Genomic DNA, 13,567 nt, shown 5'->3' on the forward strand with positions numbered 1-13,567 from the left:
AGGCTACTTTCTGGAGAGGTGTATTTCAGGGCGATTCCGTCAGTTCCCTTCTTTTCTGCATCCCACGCCCGAGACACCCCCGAAACCCGGAGGCATAAGGTCAACCATTTGTTTCATATGGACGATCTTCAACTTCATGCATCTGGACAAAAAAACTCTATCAGTCCTTGTGAGTGGTGGGAGAGTACATGTATTATATTAGTATATTATTATTATTATATTATGTATTATATTACCATTCATTTAAAGTAGAACTCATGTGAATGATATTTGATTTTTATTCCACAACGAATGTTTGAAATACAAACTGAGTAGAGAAAAGTATCTTCTGTAAGTAGCTGTTTCAGGAGGACTTTCTTTCAGTTTTGTGTCTGAAAGTTACTTCTTTGCATGATCTACACATCCATGTATAGAGTTACTTATTTTAAAATTGATTACTTCCTTCCTTTTCTTGGAAGATTCCCTCGTCCTTGTTTTTTGTATTAAGATGGAGTAGTAGAAAGCCAAAAACCTTCTTTCTCAAAAATACATGTATGATATATCGGTATGAAATTCTGGATAGACAAATGTGCAACGGTCTGTATCTAAAGAGGATTATGAATATGCGATACTTGATAAAAATCCATAACGTATTCAAGTTACACTTTACTGTGATATTTTCACTAAACAGTTCACAAAATCGCAAAACGTGTTTTGCTATACAAAAGGTTCCTCAGGCGTGCTCATAGTAACATGAACAGTGCTTCGTATAATATATCAGTTGGAATCATATACCCTTCTACCTAATTGATAACTAATAATTTCACCAGAGTTCGGATATAAACGGATTTAATGTTTAATTTCAATAAAATTTATTATCAGCTTCAAGCTAGAAGAAGTTATATGGTAATAGTAATTTTTTTATTAACAAAAATGTTCAAACTTACTTGTTGGTGAGAATGGCCGTCTCAAAAAGAAATGAAATTTATAGAAATAATGCATGTCAATATAATTAAATAAGTCAATATAATCAATCTACCAAAAAGAAAAGTAACAAAAAACATTTATATTTCTGAAAATTCTGCATGATGTCACATCATCGATATAAGATAAAAAAGGAAACAAAATATGGTCTAAAGGTGGAGTAGTCTCATTTGTATTATTATTATACTGCAAAGGAGTTTGATCCAACTGGTTGTTGTTAATATTATCTTAGACGTTCTTAGATCTTCTTCAACAGAGGATGTGGATAAGAGTTATTGATAAATAATTGAAATGAAATATTGAGGTTTTTTCAATAAAATGAAGGATCGGGAATCAGAAAAATATGATGTTTCATTCGTTATCACTCCCACGGTGTGGGGAGTGGTATTTGGTTGATGATGCTCGTGCGCCCTTCCGAATGTATTGGAACCACAGGGAACCCGACCAGCTTACCCTGCGTTGAAAAAATCAATAATAATCATAATAGTACTTCACTACTCGTATGGAGTAATGGAGTGAACTCGGAAAAAGCTGTATCAACTCAACGTAAAGACCCTATGAATGATGCAACTTCATAGAAGTTTGCATCCTAAATCGTCCGATTCACAGTTGTACTTTCCCTCGACAACAGGAAGGCAGTGGATTTTTTAATTTGAAGTATCTACAGGACAGAATGGAGTAGTAGCAGAATGGAGCAGTATGGAGCCTTTAAAGTCAGGAGTTCTAATCTCCCTCTCTGCATGATCCGCGACCATGAGAGAACAGGAATTGAAGCATTCCTCTGTGAACTCTATATAGTTGACGACACTGAATCAGCTGACCTCAGGATCATGCCGGCTTGCCACACTAAGGGAAAAATTTTGGATGGACAAATGCAGGAAGCTGTAATTCCTAGATACTGCGCTTGCATAGAGCACATGATTCTCGGACTCAATGATCACTTACCCACAGTGGGGGAAGTGGTCATTGGTTGTTAATATTGGCTCGCCCTCCTGAATGTATCAGGCCTTCGGGGGATAGGCCCCGACCAGCACAACCTCAGGGAAAAATAATGGAAGAAGGATAAAAAATGAGTGAAATATTGGAGTTCTTATATAGTGGAACGATGCCCTCTGTACTTTCGAATCTGAAGATCATGTCGGCTTTCCGCACTAAGACAGACATTTTGACCAGATAAATGTATACATGATCCTCGGACCAATGGTGTGGATAGGGGCCATTAATTGATAATGCTGGCGTGCCCTCCCGAATGTATGGGGGTTTCGGGGACAGGGCTCGAACAGTTGAACCTTGGGAAATAATAATGAATGAACTGACCCGTTACTTACGCGTTACGCTAACACCGTAGCTTCATCGGTAGAAATGAATATTACACACTGGGCTACCAATTACACTCTCAATTCTTGGACATCAGGTCAAACATTTTAAAACTGATAAACCTGCTTTTGTAGTGACAAGAACACACATCATTTTTGCTAAGCACGTTTCAGTAATATTTCAATAAACAAAAGCATAGTAATCGAAAAAAGGAAAAGAAATTGCAAATCATGATAGGATATTGAAGACAAAAGTTGATAAATATAACACACAGATCACGCATTCAATTTGAACAAACAAAAAAGGGCCGTAATGAATAAAAATGTTTGATTGTTGATTTATAATTTAATTTTGATAAGTACAATTTATATCGAATAGTGTACCATCAACTTTGAGTCACTTCTGATGATACAAATTTTTATAGGACCATGGAGCACCTGCTCAGACTCTTGTTCTGGAAGTGCCTTGCAAAAACGAGAAGTTTTCTGTGTCGTCAAAATCAGAGGACGATCGCATATAACTAACGAAATGACCTGTCCAGGACATCTTAAACCTTCAGAAGAACAACCTTGTGACGGAGTCTGTCCTTCTCACTGGTTCTTTGGCGACTGGAGAACCTGCGAGGGCACGTGCCCCATCGGGGTTCAGAGACGAGAAGTGAGATGTTTGGATATTCACGGAAGGCAAGCCAACGGTTGTCCGGAAAATGACATGCCTGTAGCAAAGAGGACTTGCGCTTGCGAAAGTAAAGCCGATAACAGGGATAGGTCTAAGCCTGTACAAGACGAACCAGTGGATCGTAAGTACTCAATTTCCATAGTATGGTTTATGATGACTTATATCTTTATAGTCTATATTCCTTCAGCTCACTGAGAAAATAGTTTCCGAAAAACTGTGGCGATAATGCCAAATTATTGAAAACTCATTTTGCGGACTTTTTACCTACATAATAGCTAGTTTCGTTTGTAGAGATATTAAGGAATAATTTTTCATGAATATTTAGCCAAAATTATTATGATCCTTATCAATATCTCAAGTTTTGGAAACAATACTCAGTAGTATTCCCCTTTTCCGAATGGAACATCTTGTATATTTTTCTATTTGAATAAAATAATTACCCATTCTTCTACATTTTCCGTGGGGTATATGTAAAATCAATGTTTTTCTAGTTATATCCAATTCAAATTGTTGGTTTTTACCATTACCCATTCAAAATTATTTTCAATAATTATAACAACTACCCAGATAGCACACAGGTTCCTTATGATATTCCAGATTCATATAAAGGAGGTACATATCAGCATTGGCAGCGCAAGACCTAAATTTAATATAGGCAAAGTACATTTCGCGAGGTCCTATAATGGTGCAAGAAGAAGAGTTTATAAAATAGAAAAAAATTTGAAATGGAACAATTTTTTTATTTATTAAGGAACACTCACCAAAATTTCTACTTTTTTCGGAATATTAAACAACAAATTAAAAAAACTCGACTTGAAATCAACAAAAAAACATGTTTTGGTCGCCGTACTAAAACCCCAGTCAAAGTCATGGAAACTGCGGCTAATTACTCACTTTACTTTAATTAAAGAAACAAAAAAATTTTTTTTTTGCTGAATCAGATTCATTTTCCCCCTTTTAGTCTCTCTCTTATTGACTGAACGGGACATAGTTTTCACTAACGGAATATATGTTTAATACAATATGAAACGCATAATGAAAAATTCAAGGTGGATTCTACCGCAATAAATGGTAGATATGAAACAAATAATGTACATGATTTTCAATCGTGTCATGCTTTGTGAAGAAAAATGTGAAAAATATGAGTGTGAGTATAATGAATACTTCTTATCTTACTCTTGATAAATAAAATAAACACATTTTTTTTCACGACACCATTCGAATTTCTACTTATTAGAAACGTGTTATCGTTTTAAAACCATGTACTATTATTCATTGTCACATAAAATACTTTTATAAATTACTAGTACTATGTAGTTGTATCGCTCCTGTTCCAATGTTTTGACAGAATCAGAATCAACGAATCTAGGCGTGCGCAGCGTTATAGAACAGTGCTTTCAAAAAAATTGTTCTACACCGCCATCTAGTGGCGAGTTACAGAAAAATGTATAGCCTAAAAACCTTCTCTATGAAAAATTACTTGTTCATGTCAAGTTTCATCACGATCGGTTGAGCGATGTAGAAGTTTATCACTTACCAACCAACCAACCAACCAACAAACATTCATTTTTATCTATTAGATAAATTATAATATAGGAAAATGAAGCTAGACTGCGTCTGCATGCGATACATTGAATGTCTTTCTATTAAGGGGAAGTCCCGAGGTCCATGACCGGGGATTCCCCACAATAGGAGCTGAACGTCAAATAATGTTGCCAGACTAAATAAAAACGAATGATCAGGAACGACAAAAATGATAATTTTTTAGTTAATCAATTTTATTAATTAATATAAATTGATGTTTTTAATATAATATAGTTTATCAGAAAAAGAAATATATTCACGAATTTTTCATTCATATGCTTTTGTGCGACGAAGGTTGAGAATGTTATAATGCATTTTCCAATGTATTTTTTTTAGTTTATTTTTGGATTTGATGCGCGAGACCCTTTGCACCGCGTGTCCGTGGGTGGTGGCCCAAACCGCCCACACCTTACGCCGCCTCTGCAGATCAGAAAAAATAGAATTAATTCATGATTCAAGCAAAATAGTCACTTTTTCATTTCGTTGAATTGCTTACATTCCATAGAACCTAATTGTGGTTAGGATGGGTTAGGTCCAAAGTAAGTGTGTCTATTCGACCCTCGACTGCAACCCGCGAAGGTTTATTGTGGCTGACACCTATTCACACTCGACCAAATAAACCCAGCTTCTTAACGAAGCCGATTAGTTTGTACGGTGAGTGGTCTTTCAGGTCAGATGGTAAGAGTACGGCTCTGCCGAACTCTGAAAACCTGATTCGGTCCCCATCGGGGCAGGCACAAAGTACGTGCTCTGCTGTTTCATCATTTTCCAAACAGAGGCGACACACACTGTCTTCCGACAGTCCGACTCTCTGCATATGATCATTCAAATTACAGTGATCTGAAAGAAGGCCTGTTAGACATCGTAGTTCATCTCTACTGTAGTCCAACATTTGTTTGGTATCAAGCTTCGAAGGGTGAATAGACGCCTTGAAGTGAGCACACCCTGCAAGATTCTGCCAGAAGTCCATACATCTTCTTGCCATCCAGGTGTTTAATCTATGTTTGGCAAAGCCTAAAGCGATGTCAGTGACAGGTTCAGGTCCGATGAAGCAAGGTAGTTCTCTTTTGCAAGGGGGCCAGCAGCTTCATTGCCTTCCAGAACAGTATTGCCAGAAATCCAGACGAGAGACAATCTGTTAAGTCTTCCTATCGAAGAGAGTCGTTTTTGGCAATTTGCTACTAATTTTGACGTTTCTCGGCAGGAGCCAAGATCTTCCAATGACAAAAACGGTTTACTTTTTATTCACTCAGAACAAATAACCAGAGGTAAATGGGGTGATTGAGTAAGCATAAAATCTCTTGAAATGGGGTGGGATGAAGAAAGCAGTGTATTGGTTGATACCAAGAGATGCAGCATCCTCGGAGTTCCTGAAAACTTTTGAATGCCTCATCGGCTGCATCTTTTGGATGTGACACTGTTCCATGCTGTGCAGACATTATGTGGGTCAGTCCGGCGAAAACAGATAAGAAATTTCGGCTCCTTTGGAATTATGTGAACGCAGATGATTTTGAGCATCGTAAACATCCTAAAATAGAGATTACATTGAAAAACGTGATAGACGGAATCGACTACTTAGTATCAAATTATTTGATACTTCCAAGCTCTCGATATATCACAAATACCTACTAAAAGGAATCGAATACTTTGAGCAGACTAACGGTCGTAACGTTGATGTTCCTAGATTTATAGGTTATAGAAAAATTGGTGTATATTAATATCAAGTTATGCCTAATCCAAAATTCCAGAGTCGTCAATTGAGCGAAGCTGATATTTCTGAAATGAATAGAGTAATGTACAAGCTCTACAATAAGAGAGAAGGAATGCATATTTGCTATATTGAAAGTGGAACCCTTCTACAGATATCTGATCTATTTTCAATATTATCCCAGCATTAGGTCACTCGCTACTGGATGTAATTTCATATGTTACTTTGAGTTGGTCGTGTTACCGAAGATTTTTTTGCATATTGAGGAAGTTTCATCTGTCTCAAAAATACAAAAACAAATCATTTTTTTTTATCATATAGAAGTGAACTAATCGTGAAATTTCTAGAGTCTCAATTGTTTGTTCGATTGAAACTATTCGATTCTCGAAAATGATTGATTGCCAAAAACGACTCTCCTCGATAGAGAGACTCAACAGATTGTCTCTGGTCTGGATACCTGGCCATATACTGGCTTGGAAGGCAATGAGGCTGCTGGCTTCCTTGCAAAAGAGGGTGCTGCAAGAAGCTTTATCGGACAGAATCTGGCAGAATCTTCCAGGATTGGCTCACTCCAAGGCGTTTATTCACTCTTCGAAGCTTGAAACCAAACAATTGTTGGACTACAGTAGGGATGAACAGTTTGTGTCGCCTTTGTTTCGAAAATAATGAAACAGCAGAGCACATACTTTGTGCCTACACCACTTGGGACCGAATCAGGTTTTTAGAGTTCGGCAGAGCCGTACTCTCACCATCTGACCTGAAAGACCACTCACCATACAAACTAATCGGCTTCGTTAAGAAGCTGGGTTTATTTGGTCGAGTGTGAATAGGTGTGAGCCATAATAAACCCTTGCGGGTTGCGGTGGTGGGTCGAATAGACCCACTCACTTTGGACCTAACCTAACCTAACATAAAAAAGTCATTACTAGCTCAGTGAATGTAGATTGGATCCCTCTAGCAACTGAATTACTATTTTTCGACTGTTCAATGAAAGTATGCTTTCTTTGAGCTCTACCAAACATGATTCTAAAGTAGAAGCTAATGTTGTATATAACAATTTTGTTCGTAAATATATTCATACGTGGCGGAAAACATGATTGAAATATTTCATTTTTTGAAAAAATACTTCATTCATTTGGTTTTTCATTTTCCAGGATCTTGTGTGGATAGAATTAACAAATGCAAGTTGGCACTACAGGCAAGACTGTGTCATTACCCGTACTATGTAAGCCACTGTTGCGAATCCTGCAGGAGGGCTAAAGATCTTCTGGAGTAACAAGCTGTGATTGGAATAAATAGAACTGTGTAGTCAAAATATGTACTGAAGTTGATAAATATCGATTGAAATATTTAGTGAATTCGAATGATAGCATGAATGTAAAATAATGTATGAGTGAGCCATTTCAAAATAACTCCGATATTTTGTACCCCACATTTTAATTGACGCTTCCAGATTAAATTATTTAAGAACTATTTCTCGAGTTCAAATCATTTTGCGACTAACAAGCTGAGTATGGCCATCATCAAATACTTCAAATGATTTTTTTGTTATTCAATAATAATTTTTCTGTCTGAATCTACTCGCTTTGTTTGGAATACTTAAAATCTAGAAGCGTCTTGAAATTAGACATAGGGAAACTTCTGACTGATGTTAATTTGAATTTCATTTAAGTATGTACCGTACCCGGAACTGAAGACTCTCAATGATTATTTGAATCAATGTCGGATCGTTGTTGTTATCAGTATACAAAATTTCGAATTCATTTAGGAACTTCAGTTCTCGGGTAACAGATTCCTTGAATTGATTGGAATCACAAGCACCTATTGGCTTATATCTGAAATAAAGTAAGAATTTGTTAAATTCTTGATTTTAGAACAATGAGATGGACTGTATTGAAGTTGCGTTTTTTTTCTAATATATTAAACTAAATATTATGGTTTATGAAACTGTCAATTTGTAGAAAAAATCAAATTTGAAGCTAGTTGAAGTGAATTTCATTAGGAATATTCATCTGAAAAGTTTATACTAAAAAAATTATCGGAAAATACTATGAAGATTTTCTTTATTTGAATTGGCATTCAGAAAATTAACACAATGTCAGCAACCACTTGAAGAATCAATGTGAACCAATACTTTCCTTTTACATTGGAGAAACGTATATGGTTGACAGACATTGACTCATATATTTAAGAAGTCACATTCATAGCCATGTGTAGCCAATTAAGGTCAGTTTGTGGTTTCAGAGGGTGGTCCTAGAAGTACCCGGCCCAACAAAATTGTATTTTTTTTCAACATAATCTCCTTGAAGCTCTATACACTTCCCAGCGACGTTCAATAAGTTCGATAACCTTTTTATAGTAAGAACTGCTTGCTCCTCAACTCAACTGCAGACATCACTTCTTCATCGTTAGAAAGTCTCTGACAACTGAGACATTTTCCCAAGTTTAGGAACATAAAATAATGAAAGGGAGCTGAATCTGGCGAATAGGGTGAAAAAAGTAACAATACAAACTTCATTTTGATTATTCTGGTCATTGTGATGATAGATTTGTGAGCTGGTGCATTGTCTTGACGAAACAGCACTTTTGTATTAGCCAAATGCCATCGTTTTTGCTTGATTCTTCACTCAAACGTTGCAATAAGTTCGCATAACACTCGCTGTTGATAGTTTCCCTTTTTTTTAATATTCAGTGAAAATTATCTCACGGGCAAAAAACCGATACCATGCCGGTTCTTCCTTTTGAGTCCACTATTTCGTTTGTGATGGACCCATGTTTCACCCATGGTTGTGAAACAGCACAAAAATGTTGCTTTGTTGCTATGAAACTTCGCGGAACACTCAATTGAAGTATCTGCGCGACACTGTTTTTACTCTACTGTGAGCAAACGCGGCACCCATCTTGCGCCCAGCTTGCTTATGTCCACTTTTTGAAATACTTAAGTCTGCTAGTTCGCGCACTTTCAGTCCACCGTCATTCAGTACCGCTTTGTGGATTTTCTTCACAGTTTCTGGAGTCATCTTCTTATTTGGTCGACCACTGCGATGCTCGTATTGGCAGCTCGTACTGCCATTTTTAAACTCTGTTACCCAATATTTTACTATTGTAAACGAAACAGCAGACTCACCCAGAATAGAATCCACTTCTGCTTTCATATTGGTTGGACTGAAGCCTTTAAAGTAAAAGTATTGTACTACATAACGATGACCATTTTTTTCCATTTTCACAAATTCAGTGAAAACGTTTGCTATTGATGGCTGCCAAACAAATACTAAGGAACGTAGCGCCTTCAAACTTGAAACAAATGCTTTATAGACTGTGTACTTTCGGATACAGTGATATTTTCCAAACAACTACCGTCATCTCTAGGTCAGGCCGGGTACTTCTGGGTCCACCCTGGTATGGTGTATTTGTGGAAATTATTACAGTATCATCACAAAATCACAAAAATACTCTCTTATGATTTAAATAGATGTCTGTGATTGTTTCTCCATTGAATAACCCTAGGTTAAGGAAGGTGCGAGATTACTTAATGTGTTCTCTGTTTAGGTTGGCATTGCCAAATTGATTCAATTGTATCTAGAGCCAAATTGACGTTCTACTATGCACTTGCCAAATTGTTTTATTAATTTGATTGAATCTTGATTGTATTCTTTAAACACCATCAGAATAATATTAAACTAGATTGTACGAAAATAAGTATTACTTTTAGAATATATGTATTTATTAGTCATTCAATAAAAAATAAAACTTTTCTCTAATTTCTGCTTTATTTGTTGTGATAATTTACTGGAATATCGTCAAGAGTAACGTTCAAATGTTGAATTCAAGAACTAGAAAGTGCTGTTTTGATTTCTTAGATGTCATCAGTGGTATAAGACTGTATCATGCGTGCAACGTTTGATTTCTTCTGTCCCCAATAAAATCGGTGTTTGGAACTACATATATCTTTGGTATTCGTGGTTATTTGACTTGATATCCTTCAAATATAGCTCGTCAGGTGTTGCAATTATCAACCTGTTTGCAAATTAGTTTTGGTTGGTTTATGGCAAAGAATACGTTCTAGCGTGATTCTTCACGGATGGTATCACATGCCGAAAGTTCGTCCCGGGTGTATTTCACAACTACACAAATCTCGAATAAACGCCCCTGCATTCCAGGGGTTTTATATAAATATGGAAGAACTGTTAAAAATACCATTTTTATGAAATATAAGTATTTGTTTCTTATTTTTTGTGGCAAATGAAAATAGTAGAAAAAATTGTTGAGAGTACTGAAATGAATTGATTTGTTTAACGTGAGCCATGAATTAACATAATATGTATATTTGTCAAATTTTCTGTTGAGAACGTGAATAATTATTCAATTCGTGTGAATTTGTGAGGAAAAACAATGATTTCTTTCTTATGACGAGAATGTTGATATGCTTTTCGTATACGCGAGATGTTGTGTTGATATATGTTACTGGATCTCTAATTTTATATGGGTAATTGTACGTTGGGAGACGTCAGCCATGCAAAAGATATGTTCAATGCATTGGCTTGGTGTGCTAGACATCAAGATTATAGGTCCTTAGTTTTTTAGATCTCTGTCGGAGGAATTATATTTACCATGAAAATACAATTGCAAAAGTGGATAAGTAATAAAGGAACGATGAACGGCAATTTTAACATTTAATGAGATTTCTCGAACGCTTCTAACCATAGATGGTTACAAGTGATTTGACATAAACTTTTTTCTTCTTAAAAAACGGCCTGTTCACTTCCTAATGTACTTCCGAAAAGTCAGGACCAGAAGATATACTTTCAAATACTAGAAATTTATACTCGCACTTAAATATTTGCTGTTTTTGTTATGATATTTCACTAGTGCCCCTGAGGATAATATTTTCTTATTCGTGCCCTGCTGATTCATTCTAGGTGGATAATGATTTATTTTTCTACCTCAATGAATATTCATACTTCCAAAGCAATCATTAGCTTTATTCAGCTGTTCGATCATCTTTGATTTATTTTAAAAAACAAATTGTAAGAAATAATTCACCCAAGTTTGGTGGTATAAGCTGAAAGTGTAATACATCCGGTGTATGAGATGGAATCTAATAGCTTCTTCAGGCGTATTCATACTAACTCAATTCTACCGACTGATTGATTTATAAATTACCAATTTAAACAATATAGGCTCTCTACATACACTTGTATTCCAAACCTTTCTCTTCCAAGTTACACGTTATAGTCATGATTGAACGCATACCACTCTCCCAAAAGATATTTTGCAAATGTAGAATTGATCTTCATATTCGAAAAAATATTCACACCTTCTTTCATTCTATAGCAAAACGTTCACCCCGTTTGGCCAATATGAAGTTTTGTGCAAGAACAAGTCAACTTACATACTTTTGATCGATTCGACACTGACTTTTTTTAGTGTTTTTAATGAATATTTAATATTATTTGTTCTGTGAACCACGTTCTGTCTGAAAATGAATTTCCGGCAGTGGAATAATGAATAGTCTGCGGACCATACAACAGAATGAATTGGATACTTCAATTTTGACAACTGAAATGCCCCCTGTGAACTGAGCGAACAAAAATGATCTCTTTGTCCATCACTCAGAGAAACATTTTTATAAATATTATGTGATCCCTGAGAAATATCCGCTTTTGACGAAAAATTCAAAGCAAATTATGTCTCTGTTTGAAAGTACGTATGTTTGCAAACAACTATTTTCAATCATGAAATTAATCAAAATGACTACCGATCAAGGCTGAGTGATGCACGATTAAAAAGTTGCGAACGTGTAGCTACCTCATTATTTCTGGCTGATATTGATCAGCTTGTATCGAAGAAAGAGTGCCAAATTTATTATACATTTTTTTAAATAAATTCTTCTTTCTGTTCCTGTCTCGTTTGCTTTCATTTCGAATAAAAAATTTGAATGAAATCATTACATTTTTGAATTTAAATGTTATCTATTATATTGTTTATCATGAATAAAGTGTAAATTATCAATAAGTGTTACTATATGTGCGGCTCACCAAAAAATGTCAAAATTCAAATTGGCCCGTTGATTGAAAAGGTGGCTCATCCCTGCTCTACACGACTGTTTCACGTTCATGTTCTGTTTACAACAGAAAGGTCCTGGACTTTGGAGTGTCTTCATAACAGAAAATCACATGATGGAGCCAACAGAAAGTCATCAGGTGGTTCAATTTTGTATCCTGCATGATTTGTTTGCATATGGAAGGACAGCTCTTTGAGACTGCTGTCCGAGCAGCCGATGAACTTTGCTTGGCTACACAAAGTAACCACATATATGTCAAAACAACAGACTACTTTTCTACAACGATACATACAACTACAACGATGAATAGATGCGTGTGGTTTTCTTCGACAAAGTTAACTTTTGCTCATCAAAGCATTTTGCTTATCTTAAATCGAGTGGGCCAATGTCGGAAACCAAAGAATTCGTCATTGCTCGCCATCATGGTGTCTTCAACATCTCCTCCACCATGGTTACGATACAGAAATTCCTTATGTCAATCAGCACAAAGCACAAAGCTGTACCTTCTGGAGACTGCCAAATAATACTTACCTCACGATATGCGAGAGATCATTGGTTAATGTTGCCCGAATGTAAAAGGACTTGGGGAAAAATTCACTTTGGGATTTTTTTTTTGATCAAATGAATGATTCACACAAATACAGAAATAAACAGATCATGTCACTGAATCCCACAGAGCATGTTGTGATTTTTATTCTAATACATGTAAAATCAACGAAACCCAAACTTTAAAGTATGTGCCTATGTATTGCCTAGTACATAAAACCTTATAGCGGTACATCAACGAATAATATAATATTTATTTTCCAGTCAACTGAGCTTCCTCTTTATCAAAATAAGGCAATTCATTAGTTGCCATGCGAATTTTGTATTAATAAGTTCCTTAACACGTTTCTGATCGTACACTAGGTGAATATATTTTCATATTGAATGAAGTAGAAAAAACTTCTGGCTCTGAAAACTCACAAATAGTCATATAGTAGATTATAGAAAACGGCCAAAAATGGATTTCTATATTTCACATATTTTTAGTCGGCGTCTCACTCTATGGGCCACGTTAATAACTTTTTCCACCTCTGGTTGCTTCCTTGTTCCCAGAAACTCACGCAAGACATACTCTGAAATTATTTTCCACTTGGAGGGGTTACATCGCGTTTGTTATGTTGTAATGAATTTCACTAACAGTGATCCATTTATGTACACTCTATTCGTAACTAACGTTATTTGCGATGTGGTTTTAAATAAGTCAAATA

At 35.9% G+C, this 13,567-nt stretch overlaps 1 protein-coding gene across 2 annotated transcripts in view; it reads left to right on the forward strand.

Moving 5' to 3' along the window:
- loh (thrombospondin type 1 domain containing lonely heart) overlaps positions 1–10,011 on the forward strand; it is a 701,195-nt gene extending 691,184 nt beyond the window's left edge. For both annotated transcript variants that reach the window (XM_074181270.1, XM_074181271.1), the window contains exons 12-13: positions 2,705–3,079; positions 7,405–10,011. In XM_074181270.1, coding sequence (XP_074037371.1) covers positions 2,705–3,079; positions 7,405–7,526 — 497 coding nt within the window. In that variant the 3' untranslated portion in view covers positions 7,527–10,011. The remainder of the gene's footprint in view (positions 1–2,704; positions 3,080–7,404) is intronic.
- Positions 10,012–13,567: the final 3,556 nt, after the last annotated feature.

This window comes from Leptinotarsa decemlineata, unplaced genomic scaffold (assembly GCF_025532065.1).
Source record: "Leptinotarsa decemlineata unplaced genomic scaffold, Ldec_3_MD MMD2_tig00026307_RagTag_RagTag, whole genome shotgun sequence".
Classification (NCBI taxonomy): Eukaryota; Metazoa; Arthropoda; class Insecta; order Coleoptera; family Chrysomelidae; genus Leptinotarsa; species Leptinotarsa decemlineata.